This window comes from Pagrus major, chromosome 8, assembly GCF_040436345.1.
Source record: "Pagrus major chromosome 8, Pma_NU_1.0".
Taxonomy (NCBI): Eukaryota; Metazoa; Chordata; class Actinopteri; order Spariformes; family Sparidae; genus Pagrus; species Pagrus major.
The window spans coordinates 22,723,560-22,741,452 of record NC_133222.1 but is presented as its reverse complement, the minus strand read 5'-3'; the positions used below and the strand labels follow the sequence as shown (position 1 = coordinate 22,741,452).

At 39.7% G+C, this 17,893-nt stretch overlaps 1 protein-coding gene across 2 annotated transcripts in view; it reads right to left on the bottom strand.

Moving 5' to 3' along the window:
- The window catches only part of far1 (fatty acyl CoA reductase 1), a 29,912-nt gene extending 13,594 nt beyond the window's left edge, over positions 1 to 16,318 (bottom strand). For both annotated transcript variants that reach the window (XM_073472439.1, XM_073472438.1), the window contains exons 1-5: positions 16,217 to 16,318; positions 6,926 to 7,041; positions 4,962 to 5,078; positions 3,200 to 3,375; positions 1,398 to 1,577 (exon numbers count right to left, since the gene is read on the bottom strand). In XM_073472439.1, the coding sequence (XP_073328540.1) occupies positions 1,398 to 1,577; positions 3,200 to 3,375; positions 4,962 to 5,078; positions 6,926 to 6,997 (545 nt within the window). In that variant the 5' untranslated portion in view covers positions 6,998 to 7,041; positions 16,217 to 16,318. The remainder of the gene's footprint in view (positions 1 to 1,397; positions 1,578 to 3,199; positions 3,376 to 4,961; positions 5,079 to 6,925; positions 7,042 to 16,216) is intronic.
- Positions 16,319 to 17,893: the final 1,575 nt, after the last annotated feature.

Genomic DNA, 17,893 nt, shown 5'->3' with positions numbered 1-17,893 from the left:
ATAGTGCAGAATACAAGATAAAAGTAGTAGTAAGAAATATAGTTATTAAAAAAATAAAAACAAATACCGAAGACTAAAAAGCTAACAAAAATAGGCATTAAAAGGATTGTCAACACTTATTTCTTCTGCAAAATGTAATAAGCTAGTTTTCCAAAATAAAGACATAAAAAAATAGTCAGCACGCATTTACACAAACCATTATGGCTCATATTTGTAACAAATTGTACAGGTGCAGAGAAGTGTATCTAGCTCTACAACGATTAATTGATTACTTGATTTTTATTTACATTTTTTGATAATTGTTTTATTGAGTTATTTTTTAAAATAACTGCTCTCAGTTTTTCCCAAACAACTGATCGATTAATCAAGAAGATAATCATCAGATTAATAAACAATGAAAGCCCTAAGTGCATGTAGTGCACCAATACAGAACAATGAAAATGTGTTTTCAATCCTGTTAAATAACTTAACAACACTAAGATTCTCTCTGCCTCTGTGAGGATGCAAGCACAGTGGAACATTTAGCTAAAATGCTACTCAGCAAGCTGACATACCCACAATGGCAATGCTGACATGCTAATGCAGGTATAATGTTTACCATGTTCTCAATCATATTAACATTGATCATTCAATTAATAATTAACAAATCGCAGTTAAGGGTTAGGGAAAGAGTAAAAGTGACTTACATCTTCTCCAAACTACCTTGTAGATATACTGTAGACTTCTATATAACGAGCTCAACATGGCCTTTTATTTTGATGGACAGTTTAGAAGAAATTATTGACAATGTTTCAAAAAGAGCTGCCGTGTTCTTACAGACCAATGACAGTCAATCAAGTGCCGTGTTTGATGTTTCAGTCCAGGAGGTACTAGTTTCTCTCACAACCAAGGAAACGTCAATCAGCTAGGTCTGTAGCTCCCTCCACAAGGTTTCATTTCTTGTCAAACCCAACATGTGGACTCTCTGCACACATCCATCCAAGTTCCCTCAAAAGCTCAATGCTACTGTACGTACAATCCCTGAGAATCCTCCCACTAATCTCTACTCACTCTGCAGGCTTCTAATGCTTTACTAATCTAGTTCAGCAGCTGAGACTGGCAGCCTCTACAACATTAGGGCTGCTAAGAAGCCATTTACTCTACGGACATTGCTAAGCTGGCACGCTTAACTGACATTAATCTTGATAATACCTTCCAACTTGCTTTTTATGCATCGAGCAACAGAAAGAAATAAAGAATCCTTTTAAAACCCTCTTCCATCATCCCATAGTACTGCATGCTAATGACAAAAAGAGACCATCCTCACGGTTGAATACATAAACAAGGCCATCGAAAAACAAAACCACCACCACCAGTTTAGCTATGCAGCAGCAAATCTTTCTTTCACTTCAACTTACTCCAGAGAGTCGATGAGTCTGCGGTAGTCAACTGGGGGAGGGTAGACGATTTCCTCAATGAGCTCTCGGTCACAGTTGGCGTAGGCTGTAGAGATGTGAATAAAGATCTGCAGGTGCTTCATCTTGTGGGCCAGTGCCAGCATCTTCTGGGTGGCCAGGACATTCAGCTGCATTGCATCTCTGACAGAGAGAAGAAAGATTAGACAGTTAATTTTAACATGTATTCAGTAGATGAAATTAACTGACCAAATAAAGTATGTACAGTACATGTGATGAACAGTGTGCAGGACATGTTGTCACAGTTATTTCTTATTTGCAATGGGGGCTTTAGACAAAATGTTTTGGCATTTGGGCTCAAAACGTGAGATGTGAAAAATGATACCAATCTCATTTTTCGAGCTGAATGTTCACCTCTAGAGCTGACTAACAAGTAACATCTCATTTGTTATATCTATGAAAACCAACGTGAAAAAAGTTACACCGTGGAACTATTTCATGGCGAACAAGAGCGGGGGGCACTGACTGTGTGCAGCATCCCCAAGTCTTGCGGTAACAGTGAGGTTGCCGGATCTGGTACTACCATACCTGTCTCTGCAAAAACCTGTGGTTATTCAATGAATCTGGCAACCCATGCTTTAGCCGGAGATGCTGAACAGAAGGTCTAGGTAAACAGTGTTTATGATTGTAGGGAGAGTTGCATACTGGAGCTATGTCTTGACAAACTGTTTTACATTTTTGTTTGTATACAGCTGAACAAAGATATATTTTACCAGAAACAGGCCATTTGCCTCTATGGCCCAACCGATATGTTGCCAGTTTCATAAATACATATCAATATCTGCATGTGTGTTGAGAAAACCTTTTTTTTTAATACAAAACATAATGCAGAAGAAGATGCTTAGGTTAGTTTATAATTATTGAAATCCCAGTCCATTTAAAAAATCTTGTGCACGGATAAACAAACAATGAAGTTTTTATTGTTAACCTGTAAAATATCCTTCTCCATTACATATCTTTGCTGCAGTGTTTGAGGATCTTGAAAAGAAAAATTTAAGAAAATCTTGCTGTGAGTTTATCGGCCGATATATCAATATCAGAATTTGTAACTCCCTAACATTGGTATCGGCCCCAAATATCCAGTATCAGTCGGGCTCTAGTTGCCTCTACTGCATCTCGTCTAAATGCTAAGCTAGGCTAATCACATCCTGACTCCAGCTCCATACTTAACACAAAGACATGAGACTGATATTGATGTTGATGTTCCAATCCCACTTCAAAAGGAAAGCCAGTATACTTATTTTCCCAAAATGTTGAATTATTCCTTTAAGAATCATTTACCACAGGGACACAAAATGACCACAGATGAAAGGAGGGGAATCAAGAACTGCCCAAAAACACCAAGGAAAATGAATGAATTTGTTTCTTACTCTACTCTTGATGTCATAAATATAGTTAAATAAGCAGTACTTTGTCAAAGCAGTGTCTTTAGTTCAGCAAAAGAAAAAATGTGATTGGCTGAGGGAGTGTCTCAGATTTCAAGTAACCCTGTGTACTGCAAACATTTAGTGAAGCAAATACCAATAATAATAATGATAACAATAATAATACACATTATCCTACTCGATATGCAATCATTGTCTGGTTAAACACACAGACTATAAACTATTACTTATGGTGTAAATCTGTTTGAACCTTTTCTGTAAACATGGTTAACTTACAAAAGACTTTAGCGAGAACCAGGCAGGGAAAGAATGTACTGTACATAGTGACAAGAAACTGAGCAAAACAAGCAGACAACTCACTTGAGTGGCTCATTAAAACGAATGGTGGCGGCACAGTGGAAGACGATGTTAATGTTTTCAGCCAGGATGCTCTGATCCTCTTTACTCAGATCCAACTCCGGCAGTGTGAGGTCACTGTTCACGGCTATGATCTTCTCCGCAAAGCCCGGCTGCTCTACTTGCAATCTTTCAAACAACTGAGAGGAGAAAATAAGTCAAAATGATGCACAAGTTACAGTACATAGTAAGCTGTAAGCACAGTTAGAAAATGAATGAAAAAGTATAATCATTAGACAGTTCTTCATCATGCACTTGAATATCTTTTCACCAAAGTAATGCTTCTGATCCTTTGCTTACAGTTGATGGTGTCAGTGGTGCATGGCTGATGGCAGAGTGCCCTACTTTTAATCCAATCCTCCTGCAAAAGATCCCAGATCTCTATATCCCTCCTTTCGGATACTTCCTCTTATCTACAAACTGATTATGTAAGCATTGGCAACCTACAGTGTCTTTAAATCAGCAGCCTTTTGCACTAGCTGAATGAAAGCTTGATCGCAAGTTTCAAATGGACAGTCAGCACTGCTACTGTTGTTTCAACCTCTACTTGCCAAGAGTAAGCTCACTGTAATCAAAGCAGCATGTGAACAAGCTAAGGTGTAATTCAGCTGGTTATGAGCGTCTACCATTACCTCAAAAATAGTTCAACATTCATTTAAAGATCCAGTGCGTTGGATTTAGGAGAATCTATTGGCAGAAATGGAATATCGTATTCATAATCGTATTTTCATTGGTGTATAGTCAGCTGTTGAATCGTTGTGTTTTCATTACTTCATAATGAGCAATTTATATCTACAGAGGGAGCAGAGCCTCTTCCACAGAGATCGCCCTGTTGCTCTGGCATGTTTCTACAGTAGCCCATAACAGACAAACCACACACTGGCACTAGAGAGGGTCTACAGGACCGTTAATGGCTTTTGTTGTGGTTAGAATGGCAGTGTCACACAAAAACATGGTCATAAATAATAAAAACATCAATTCCCATCAGCAAATGCAGCATACAATCACAGTTGTGTCTGCAACTTTACGGAACAACAGTGAGAGTGCATGTCAAAGTCATCATAAATGCAGTCTTGCATAGCCAGACTCACCTCCATAGCGCTCAGTTAGCGCTGGAGAAGAATTTGCTGCACTGGTCCAGCTGCACCAATTCTCATATATTCTCGTATAGTGGAAAAAATTATCTGGCTTCTTTGTAGTTCTTTAAACCAATCGAAATTCTCTCGGGTGGTGCTAAACACATGATGCAGTAAAGGTGCACGCAGGGCGGGTAGACTTGGCATTAAAATGGCTAAATTCCAGCAAAAGAAAATGTGCTAGCCCACTAACATGTAGGTTACTAGTTGGGGTTTGTTGCTGGTGTTTCATGGAGCCACAGAGAGTTTGAAAACAGTATCAAAAAGATAGCAGAAGGGAGGAGAATGCAACCTGAAATCGACGCCCAATAACAGGCTTATACCAACAGTCTGCAGCTGCTCAGTCACGATCATTTGTGTAAAGGGACGTAGTCTGCCAAAGAAAATGCACTCTGGGTGAAAATAGGGAAGACATTTTTTTTATTGCTCTGAACAGACACCTGCTTGGGTGGCAACTCCATGTTGGAAACAGTTTGTGCGGTGAAATGTGTCTGCATACTGTAATTAAAGCATAACCCTTGCATTCTACTCAAACTGAAAAAATGGCTGGTACAGATCAAACCATCCTTATCTTTTAGCCCACTTCTCACCTTGCAGTTGATCATGTCAGCAATGCGGGCCTGCGGGCTCTGACCGGCTTTTGACCTGACCATCACATAGACAGTTTTGACTCCTGGACAGGATCTAAGCAGCTTCTCCAGCAGCACCTTTAATAATGAGTAGGAAAGAGGTGCAAAAGGTTCAGTTGAGGCACCGCTTATATTTTTAACCTCCTCCTTTTGTTCTTTTGCAGAAGTGTAAACTAATGTATTGCATCATGCTTCTTCCTCCACAACATCAGAACAGACAAACTGACAAACTGACATACATGAAAATCAAACAATGTACAAAGGACAGCCATGTGAATTATTTGTGACATTTATCGATCATTCAACAAAATCTGGATTCATGTGTCTGCTGTTGAAGTAAGAATTAGGGTTGGGAGATGTCTTCTGAATTTGCATATAATGCTGTCTACAGTGAAACATGAAAATGGACGATGGTGGTTGTTTTGTTTTATCTTATACTTTTCGCATATATGTGTGTTACTTTTTAGCCATGTATTGTCATCATATAACTCAGGGTGGCATAACAAAATGAAAATTTGTAGTTCCTTCATGCTACAGAAAACATAAAACTTACTGTATACAGTTATTTATATACAGATATACATAAACATCTGTAAACCAAGGAAATAATTCTGTAGTGACGTGTATGCACTTTAGGCAGATCATCTGAATATAAAAATATTGTAAATACCAGTCATGGTGATGTAACTGCAGAATATAACAGTGAATTAAATCAAGAGTCATCAGCCAGGATGTGACAATGAATCAGGAAGAGTTTCCTTTAGCCATTATAATATTAATCATTCGATTGTATTTTTGCCAATAATTATATGTTTTAGCACTTTGCTTCATGTTTGGTAGGCGCAGTAATCTGACTAGTGCCTTTTTGTTCTAGGGGAGAACGGGATTGTTTGCTCTGTAGCCAAGTTATAAACCTCAGTTTAAAAGGCTCCTTTTACAAAGAACAACTCTCCCCCTGATTCATAAGGCAGGTAGATTTAAATATATTCTTTATGTTTGCACCAAAAATCAAGCGATGCTTTCACTGGGTGTCAAATGGTGTGATTAAATATGCTGTCAGTGCAAGGAGCGATTTTAAGAATTAGAATAACCCTCTTGCTGACACTCCTTAACATACATTTTAAATCAGTTCTAAGGTGCTAAATGTTTTGACAAAATGCTCTTACAGGCTTTTAACTCATGAAGCTTTAATTGCATTCAGTGACAGATTTTACTCAGCAAATGGAAAATCTACCATTTGACACGTGTCGGGTGTTAATTTCGAACCTGTCATGTGTGCACCCCGGTGTTGGTGTGGACCAGTGTGGTTTGTTGAAGTGAAACTGATGTTATGATGTTTGAGGGCTCAGTGGTTGATGACTGTCAGTTATAGGCAATAGGTGAGGGTTTCGACTCAACCTTACTAAGAATGTTCTTACCGATGCCTTCACAGCATTAACATGAACAAAAATACAGCATTAAACTCTTGCTGTTAGCCTACACATGTGAAATTGAATAGATTTCCTCTCATCTGTCATGCGAATTTGAGTTGCTTACGAGATATCTGAAATAAACTAAGAAATATCAGTTGTCTTTTAAGGATTTTATTCTTTATAAAGAAGGTTCAACAATCAACAGAGTGGCATGCAGTCTGCAGAAAGAAGAGCCATGAGAGACAGCTGAGAGCCCTTTTTGATAGGGAGAAAGGTATGCCCTGTGTCCTTCTCACGCCTGTGACAGGTTCTCTCATTATGCAGATAGTACAAATACAACGTTCAAGGATCAGGATTCAGGGAACGTATGAAGGGTAATGATCTAAGAGTCTAATCATTTCTCATACAAGAGTCTAGTGATATAATTTTCCATTACACATCTCATTAGGTAGCTCTCATGTTTGGGCCGAGTCGTGTCCCGTTAGCTACTTGTCTATTCAGCTACTACTGTACCTTGCCCATGAAGCCTGTCGCTCCAGTGATCAGCACAGTTTTTCCTGCATAGTATTCTGGGATGTTCACCATGATGCCTACAGTCCTGATCAGTGTGCTCCTCAACACCACTCCACCTGCACAGACAGGACAGAAATAAAAGAAAAGACAAAAGGGTGAATTAGATTATATAAGACTGACTTCAAGCTTGAACTTGCTCCATGAGGCGTTTCCCACATGAGGACTGAAGATGTGAATCTAAAATGAACTTGAGAAATGAAGATTCACTGTAAAGGGAAGTCAACATTGTAGCTTGGAGGGAAGTTGTGCAGACTCCGCTCTTGGAGGACTTGCTCGAGGTTTTCAGATCTGCCTTATGTGAGGCAAGGCTATAATTAGCAATTGTCAGCTACACTCTGTCAGGAGTGCACAGAACAGAGTGACAATTGACACATACCCTTTTAGGTCTTTATTAAAAAAAAAAAAAAAAAAAAAAGTGCTGAAAAAACATTTTCTCAATTTGTTTTTATTTTTTTCCTAAAAGCAGATTTTTGATTCGTTGACAATAAACTAAATATAGACAACTGTCAAATGCCACTGACACTTTTGATTAACTACTTCAAACCGTTAATTTACAAAATTTGGAGACAATAATCCAAAGCCAAAAGGTGATATCTTCAAAATCATCATATTAAAATTCAAGAAGCTATAACCAATGAGCAGTTTGGTATTTTTGTTTAGAAAGTGATAAATAAATGAATTAACTAATGACACATTTATAATCTGCAGTCCCAAACCTTTGGCAAACATCACAGTAGACAAAAAAAAACATCACATGGTGTGTTGACTCTATGCACTGTAGTATGTGGCCTTATCAGTCAGGCTATGTTGTTATTTCAGAAGAATGACACCTTAGAGCTGATAACAGGCCATTCAGGAGATAAAGTCATCTAATCATTAACTTTTCTTCAATCAGCTTCTGTGTGACTGAAACGCATTACAACTCTTATCTAAACAAAGTGAACCCAAATCTGCCAGATGACTATGCTGATTGGACATATTACTTCGCAGCTTGGGTGAAGATTTGGAAACAATGCAAGTAAGTTAAAACGATCAGCATGGTGCTAAAAACAAGAACTCAAGGTCAGTGTTACGGGAAAGGTTTGACTTTTTCTATTTGAGATGCGAGTACTTGAAAACTGTTATTTTATGATTGTGTTATCTTTTGGCTTCTGTTGAAAACTTCACCTTAAAAAACTTTATTCACCATTTTAAAACCCATGTAGGAGGGAGGGGTTAGAAAATTCTTATCTTCAACCATTAATAATTGATTCACTAACATCCAAAATCAATTCTCTACATGACAAGTTGATACCGTGAGGTTGGCAGAGTGAAGAAGATGGACCTCAATTGCGTGGGCAGGGCAGCAACCTGACAATCTAATTTGCATATGCTACAGTTATCTATAAATAATCTTCTAAAAACGTAGCTGTTAAAGGGATTTGTTTTATTTAATGACTAAATAATTACCTTCGCGGGATGACCGCAAAGTATATTTTGAATTCTTTCTTTGCCATCACAGACATCTGTTAATGGATTGGAACAACTATCAGTAGTAACAAACAATCCCAGCTGACCAACACACACTGCAGCAACAAACAAAAATAACTCTGAGGTGAAGAAAAAAAAAGTGCACTCAGCAGTAATTTGACACCAGATAACGCGGCCAGTAAAATGAAATGTAGTTAGCAAATTATTGCCTATGATCAGCTGAATGACAAAACATGCAACATAGATGAATGTCTGACTTCTGTGAGCAGGTGCAGATAAATTATGAATAACAGTACAGCGTGCTGCTAACTCTACAAATTATTATTTGGGATCATGAATCATGTCATTTTATCAGCAACTATTGACTAATTTCTCTACATGACAGACAGACTGCTCTTGAGAGAAAGTTGGCGTCAATAGTTCACACGATTACAAAAGACTTCTTTGTATTCCAAATACTCGAGTCAATGCAAAACTAACAGTACAATTAATCATGTGTGATTATCTACGTGACACTATAAATAGGGTTTTAAACTGGTAGCTAAGCCAAAGCCATGTTTTATATTCATTTGGAAACCATGACAATAATCCAATACAAACTGCCTGCAGACCTCACAGTGCTAACCCATGTTAAATGGAGATTCTTTTGTTGTCTCTGCTTGAGCTTTACTAGCATCACTTCTCCTGTCGTTACCGTTAAACAGGTTATTCTGCTTTGCATGCTGCCCGACTTGACAGTACAGCACAGTACTGCAGTGTTAACTGGGTGTCCAAGCGAAACTGCAGGTTAGAAGTCAGGGGTTAAGAAAAAAAAAAGAATTTCCCCTTGTGGGATTAAAAATAGTACAATAAACAATAATAAATAAAAGTTCTTATCTAGTCCTTCAACACAAGCTTGAAAAAAGTGAGGAGATTTCTCATTTCCCATTTCTGACCAGCTTGTCTGCTTACATGAGGTATTTGGCTGACAGAATATTGAAAGGAAGCCACGCGTCATTACTACCAGCAGTCTGAATACAAAAAAAAAAGTTATGATGCCGTCAGTGAATTCTGCAGTCACACAAAGCTTTAGTCCTATGCAGCAGTACATAAAACACCAAATAACACTGCAACATCAATTCTAAGTGACAGAGAGGACAGTAACAGATAGTTGTGAATCTTCACTGGCCTCATGATTCGATTATGATTCAGCTATCAACGATTCAAAGGCAAAACGATTCTCAATGCATGTCAGTGTACGGCATCCTCAATGATCTATATTACTGCACATGGCTACTTTTTCATCATCTAAATTCCCCTTTTCAGAAAGTCCTTCCAATAATCAGACTACAGCAGTCTACAAAATAAAAGCTGCATCTTTTTTCAATACATAAACATTACAAAAACAAAACATTTATCCATCTGCAGTGCCTCACGTTTGTTATCTACAATAATAATGCTTTCACACAGGATAAGGCATGTATTGACTCTGTTGCACACACACCTCTCTCAGAGGCAAAGTTGACAGCGCCTCCTCAGATTGTGGCTGATTAACTGGGCTGGCTGTAACAGTTATTATTTATGGTTGCAGACGTTGGCTTTCCGGTGAAAATGGCTGACGTGATTAGAAATTGTTGTGAGGCAGAAGTCACGCTCAGCGTGGGTCTTGTCCAGTTCGTGCTTCCAAGCAAGTTCATAAAATCCAACATGAGCCCCGAGATGTCCGTTTAAAAATAAACTAGGTGAGTTTTTATTTTTTATTTTTATTTTTTTTAAATCACTCGCAGGTGATCTCTGCCTCCTTCCAACATACCTCCTACATAAGTAACGTTAGCCTAATGTCTGCCCACAATTCAAAGCATGGGAGAAATGCTGCGCCCTAAATTTACAGTCCAGCTGAGGCTGGACAATTAACAATCAATATAAGCTGCAGACTCTTGATTAAGCACCGTCTCTGCATCGACGCAGAATCTTCAACGTCTGCATCGCGATGCATCTTATAATCGAGAAGTTTCCACACCTCTAGTAGCAGATTACAGTGTACTACTATGCACTACACTCTGAATATCTGCTCAGGCTCTAGCCAATGCTGCAGTTGTACTGTTTGCTGCATCACATCCTGTGCCAAGTGGCCAGCTTCAGCTGTATGCCTGCCAGACCCTGACGGAGACTACAACCAAGCTGCACTGACTGAAGGTAGTTTGAGAATGATATAAGAGAACTGAACATATTATAAAAAGGCACAATAGTAACACTACATTCTGCACTAGTGTCAGCATTTAAAAAAGGGGTCCACTGAAAGCAATTTAGTGACAACACTGTGCCAGGGACTGTCTCTGTCATTCAAAGCTACAGGTCAAAAGTAAAAATGTCCACAATACAACTGCAATGACTGCTAACCATTTTTTTTTCCAGTTACTCCATTTACCTGTTGCTAGACTTAACAGTTATTCTCCTCATTGTTAACTGCCAACATTTGCCAACCATGACAACAGTAACCTGAACTACTGAAAGCTTACCGATTTGTGTTGACCGCATTTACAGACAGTAAGCCAAGTAAGATAAATTGGTGATAAGCCAGAAACATAAGGAAAGAAAACTTCCAGTAAATGGAGTTTTTCCAAATGGAGCATTTCATATGAATGAAGAAAAAAATTCAAATGGGGATGGCTGTGCGATACTTATTAACCAGTAAATGACAGTTATTTAAAAATAGTAAAAAAAAAAAAAAAGTAAAATGACAAGAAATACAAGAGGAGCTTTCCTTTTAGTCAGCGTGTCACTGACTCAGTGAGCTCCGGTGCATCGTATCCGCTTCTTGTCGAGGTTGTCTGACATGTGCCAGATAGAGAGAGTTTGACCCATTTCCACACTTGGCTTTATCGCTGCGTCAGCGCTGGAGAAAGGGGCACACTGGACTGCCTCTCCAAGACAGCACTGATGAAGTTACAGGTAGTTGTGAAGTTAGCTTGTCTGCCCTGGCTAGCTGGACTTTTAGCTCATACTTCTTATTCTCAAAGTGCTTTTCCATATGTTTAGTCACAGGAGCTCTCTATGGCACGACGTACTCTGGCTAAAGTTAACGAAATAGCTCTTTGAATCCCTCGCCATCTACCCCACTGATTGTCAGCATATCTTCTCAGACCAGCGCATCACACCTTCTTCCCCCAGCAAACAGCAACTTGACATTTGGCTGTGAGCCATCCTCAGACATGGCAGCAGGGTGTGGTACAGCATAGTGTTGATACTACTACACAGTTCGAAGAGTAGCATCACACATCTAACTTACAACTGACTTTGTTACCTTTCTGGGAGCAATGTTCCCACACTGGGCTTCTTTTAGCACGCTTCACTTTTTTACCTCAGACTGCTGTTAGCAGACATATGCCCAAAGTAGCGATGTCAATTTGCATGCGGACATTCTGTCAACATTTGGTTTACACAAATTTCCACTTGAAAGTGCATTTGACTTACAAAATGTACTGTAATAATGAATTTTAAAGAAAGCACACAAAGGTCAGTCAGGGTTTGGGCTTTGGCCAATGATTCTTATTACGGTGAGAAATACACATTTTAAATTAGAAATTTGAAAGCACAGGAATGGGATTGGTACTCAGTATCTAGAAAAACCAGGTTGAGGTATCAGAATCAGAATCAGGAGAGGAAAATGTCACATCAGCTCACCCCTAATTTAGGTCACACATGTGGCAGCACTTACAGCCTTGAAGCTACAGTATGTTCACAGGTCTGCATTAGCTCTGCATGTCTGGCAGCTGTTCCTTATTCTTAAATTTACTCGAACTCAGTCAAATCAAATGATGAATGAAAACCAATTTTCAAAAGTCCTCCCATAAATTCTACCCTCTACAAGCACAAGGTCTGGAGCAGAAAATTGTCCCCACAATATGCTGCTGCCTCCAGGCTTCATGGTAAAGATTATGTGGTTCTGCTGAGGCGCAATGTTTAGCTTACACCAAACATGGCGTGAAGCATGATTATCAAAAAGATCATTATGATGTACCAGACCAGTGAACCTTCTTCTGTTTGTTTCAGAGTCTTTCATTTGCCTTCTGGCAAACACAACCCCATTTGTTTTGTGTGCAGCTCGTTCAGCGACGCTACAACAACAGTGTATAAGAATGCTGCCTCAGCCTGCAGTCTGCAGTGTATTCTGTCATCAGTCTTCTATAACTCAGACTCAGCTGCTCCTGCTTTTATTCATTACGCTTGGCTGTCATTTATGTACTTTAATGATCCGTACTCTCACTGCGCTGGACTGAAAATGAGCTCTTAATATGCACGTGTGCCGTGGGCTGAGAGGAGTTGGCCGATATCAGTATTGAAGAATATTGTCCAATAATTAACAATTGTTGAAGTTTATACCATATACCACACCAAGCCGTATGGTCAAATTTAAATAATCTCTATAAAATGTAATAATATTTCACCAGTCAATTGGGAACAACCTAATAAACCCAAAAACAAAAAGAAGAGATTTGTGATGGCAGAAGGGCTTTTCTTCCGACATGTGCCGGATGCATCCAAGTAGGTGAGGGTGGAGAGGAAAAAAAAAAAAGAAATCACGGAATCCTGCATTTGATTTTGATAACTGAAATTGAATGCTCATTTCGATTGATTTTTGTTTTATAATTCAAATTGTGGCACCTCTACTAATTTTATTATATATATAATATATATATATATAATATATAATATATATTTATATATATATATAATATATAATATATATATAATATATAATATATAATATATATATAATATATAATATATAATATATAAATATATATAAATATATATATATATATATATATATATATATATATATATATATATATATATATATATATATATATATATATGTACACACACATACATACACACATACACACACACACATTTTTTACTACCCTGCATCAATATCGGCATTGGCCTCAAAAATAGAGTATCTGTTGGGCTCTATAGTAAAATCACATACTGCTGTTTAGAGATAAACAAGACATAATTGTCAATACTGTGCAAATCAGAACTCTCTAAAAAGTATATAGAAACAAAATACAAACAAAAAAGCAGTCACCAGGTTCATGTTTGACCAGTACTGCAAACTCAACTCCATGGCCTGGTCCATCAAAAAGTACCAGCTCAAGAGCAGGGACTTTTGGGAGGTAGGAACTTGTCCGGGAGGCAAACATAAGACCGAATATCTAATATAAAAGTTGTCAGGTGTCTAAAATGGTACCCGTGTCCTTGTTTAACATCAACAACAAAAGGTTGAATGTTGTATCAACTGGTGCAATCATGCGAGTATTGTACTTGTCACAGAAAGTCAGGGTGTGCACAGCCCAAGATTGGCACACGGTTCAGCAACACTGCGGTGCTCAATTATCGAGTATGCAAACAATACCTCAGGCAGAAAGAGACCAACACATATTAGACATATTAGAGTAGACTCTGGTGTGTTTCAACATCGATTTGTTTAATTAAAGAAATAAGCATTGGGCTCATGTATACTCATTTCACAATGATAACAGGGACAATGAGTAAACACCATATAGGATTTTGGTCTAGATGTGTGAGGTTTAATCCACCTGCGTTGCTACAAACTCTGCAGTACTTTATGTCTAGGTATGAGACTGAGACTAGAGTTATATCAAAGCTGCTGATCTGAACCCCAAACAAGCAGAGGAGTGACATCATCGTCGGCTGGGATCAAGAATTACTGCAAGCCATCGAGGTAATGCTGCATTCACTGGCAGGACTATACCAAGGCTTGCGTTTCCTCCTACTTCTTTGACTACAAATCGTGTGTCTATATGTGGAAACAAACAAGATGTGGTCATGATGAACCAAGGAAAGGGGGAAACTTCTGGGTCTTGTCCTAAAGAAGCTCTGGGAGAGATCTTGATACACCGAGCTGGTGTCCTGTTTAAGTCACTGCATTTGAGTGCATATCAGAGTGAACAATGCAGAACTGGGACAAACGACAACAGCTTAAAAAAAAAAGAAGCAGCTTTCTCTCTGCAGTATTCCCTGAACAGAGAACCTGGCACTCTCCTATATGGATGCCTTAAAAGCTGACCAGCCAAGACTGAAAATATAAAATCTTGTTTTTGTCCATATGCTAACAAACCTCAAAGACCTGCTGTGGCCTTTGATCGAGTGTCTGTGAGAGAGCTACTGTATCTTACAGTCACACAGCCGGCAAGTTGATCCTTGATGCCACATCTTCACTCTGAATAATTGATCAGACACATTATAATGCTTAAGTTGGCCACCTGTGGCTGAGCTTAAACAGTTTACACACGGGTGAAACTTCAAGCTTTGACAACAAACAGTCTCAGAGGATCAATGGATCCATCTCTGACTAATCCCACTGCCAAGCAAAGGAAAACCTTTTAACAGTTTATAGATTTTCAGACTTTGCCACAATGGAATTCAATTACTTCCATATCAAACTAAACATGATAGAAGTAGTCTCCATCTCTTCTAGGAAAGACATTTATCCAGTAGATAAAATGTGTCGACTCAAAGGAAATGCTGTTAGATGACGGCAGTGGACGATTGTTCCAGCAAAACCGAGATCGAGTCACATCCGTCCGCAACAACCTGCGTCTTCCATTAAGAAATGCCAACTTCCTGCTCCTTCCTGTGATGTCACAACTTAGCATGTGGCTTGTATGGACTTGTATTAGCCTAGGCGTCAAATTACCCACAGGAGTTAGACAAGACATGAGGAATGTCATGAGACCACGAGTAGTAGGATGAGCTGGTCATTTTAGAAAGCGTGCCTGCGTGACTCATGTTAACATGTGAGGAAATGATCTGGATTGAAGCATTTGCTGTAACGGTTTAACAAATTCTGCGTGATCACACAAACTGCCCACAAAAAGTTGACAATGCATGTCTGGAAAACCTTAAATAAATGACAAACATTTCAACTCAGTATCTTAAAAACCTGATGAGGGCACCATTTCCCCATTAACCCCTAAACTGCCAGCACATTACTGCTATTAGAGCCATTACTGCATCCCAACAGTGATAATATGATGCAGTTTGGGCAGAGCAGACGTGTGTTACAGTAGACAGCATATTAGCGCAGGCACAGACACAGACTGGAACCACACTCACAACAGGCCACACGAAGGCGACGGATCCCGTGATTGTCATTACACACAGTTGCCTCGCATCATTAGCAGCCACCACTCACCGTCCATTTGCACAGCGGGCGACGCTTAAAACCACACCGACTGTTTGGCTTTGGCAGCCTTTAATGTGATTACAGCAGAAGCCTGGGAGGAAATTAAAAGTGAGGCCGCTCAGCTGACACTCGCCTTATTAAAAGTGCCTCCCATTATCCTGCCAAAAGGGGGCAACCCTCCACGTTCAAGTGCTTACACTAAACTGCCAGCGGTGAGGCGGAAAAAAGAAGACTTCGTGTCAGGAGCCCCATGGTGGCTGGAGGGGCAGCGGGGACTGACTGACGTGTCTCTGTGGCGGCGAGAGTGGGAGAATGTTAGTACACGGTAAATGCCCGCACACAAAGTCTAACTTCCATCTGCGTTTATCTTCGACCAGCAGCGCGGTCGTGTGGAGCCACCCCTCCCTCCTCCTGGTGCATCTCCTCCGACACCGTGTCACACGTTGAGCCGCCTGTCACACCACCAGTTGGCGCTTTAAAAAAAAACAAACCCCGAAATGAGCGCCACGGTTCAATGGGAGCAGGGCACACGCGGCTCGTGGACGTGACTCGATTGGTGTACTTACCCGAAATGTCGATGTTTCCCCGGCTCTTGAAGTTGGGGAGTCAGCCGTGTTGCGGAGCAGAAGCGTGTACCTCAACGAGCGACGGAGCGAGACTCAGCAGGAAGCAAGCAGCAGCAGCCTGGGCGGATAAATGAGCCGCCGTGACGTCAGCGAGACAGCGGGCTCCGGCACAGATAGGGTGGAAAGAGAGCTCTCACTCCTCCCTGTTTCACTTGGTTTTAACAAAAGCCTGCTTCAGGTGAAGCAACAGCCACCCTCTGTGGGTCCACAGCTGTGGTGAAAGAATATTACTTAGCATGAAGTACATACTACTTACCAGAAGTAAAAGTAGCCTACTCATGCACAGGCCTAGTATAATTTTGGATTCTAATCAGTACTTACACTATGTAGTTTTGGGGAAGAGAAAGATTTCATCGACTGATTTTTTTATGCCTAAACAAACTATCTTTGTCTCCACGACTGAATAAACAAACTGACCTTAAAGGACAACACAATTTCATACTGTTTTTGCTTTGTTTATATGTGGCGGACTCTGCCAACTTTCTCGCTTCAAACAGTGTTCTGGGACCTTATTTTCCTCTGAGAACAGCTTGTTTATTCAGTTATGGAGAAACTAAATATTTCTTAGTTTGTACGACTACCTCATTAATATTGGAAATATTAAAATTCTGAGTCTTAATTCTTCTCCAAAACTACACAGTGCCCCTTTAATAGATTAACACATTTATGATTTTGATGTTGGAGCTGGTCAAGGTGGGGGGTCATATTAATTTATATACTTCATATACTGTTATAGACTGCAAAGTTTAATTTCTAATTATGATATAGCATATTTTATTTGTTGATAATATTTTGCCTTAATAATTTGAATTGGTAAAGTAACACAATTTAACAAATAAATGCTGGCTAATGGAGTAAAAAGTGCAATATTTCCCTCTGAAATGTAGCTGAGTAGAAGTATGGCCCAGTATTGTAAAAAGTAATACTAGAGTAAAAGTAAAGATGTCATGTTAAAACATTACTTTGGTAAAAGTAAAAGTCACCTCTAAAGTCTTAAAATACCTGATATTAAATTATCTCACAAAGGTGGACAAATCAGGCTTGCCAGGGCCTTCCAACATGTCATCCTGGCCAAGATTCTGTGGCCTCTGACGGTGTATGAGGTCTCTATTTCGTGGTTGAGTCAGTGGAAAGGAAGATCTTGGTCTTCCCCAGAGTCGAAGCAGCACAGCACTTTATGGCGACCGTAACATGCTACTCCCTGTCAGTTTTTTGAAAGAGGAAATTATGGTGTCGAGAGGCATTCTTGTACATAGTCTTGAGGCATCCCGAAGTGGCAGCAGCTGGCATTGAGGTTTGGATGGGCAGAGAGCAGCAGAGGCGCTACAGGTGGCTGTGTCTCGGCTGAGGCAGAGGGAGCTAGTGGGGAATGTGGCCATCGGCAGAGCCGGTCTCAGTTACCTTCCCAGGACCAAAATCTGCAAAGCTCTGGGCAAAGAGAGATGCCATCTCATCCAGGATGAAGTTCAAGCAGGAGTGGAGGAAGAAAGAGCAAGCAGTATGGTTTGACTGAGACGGCAAGGATTATTGACACATCTACAAAGGGTCACCTGGGATAACATCCTGCGGACAAACTACTACAGTGTCCATTTCCTCATCCAAGTCTCCATGTCTGGA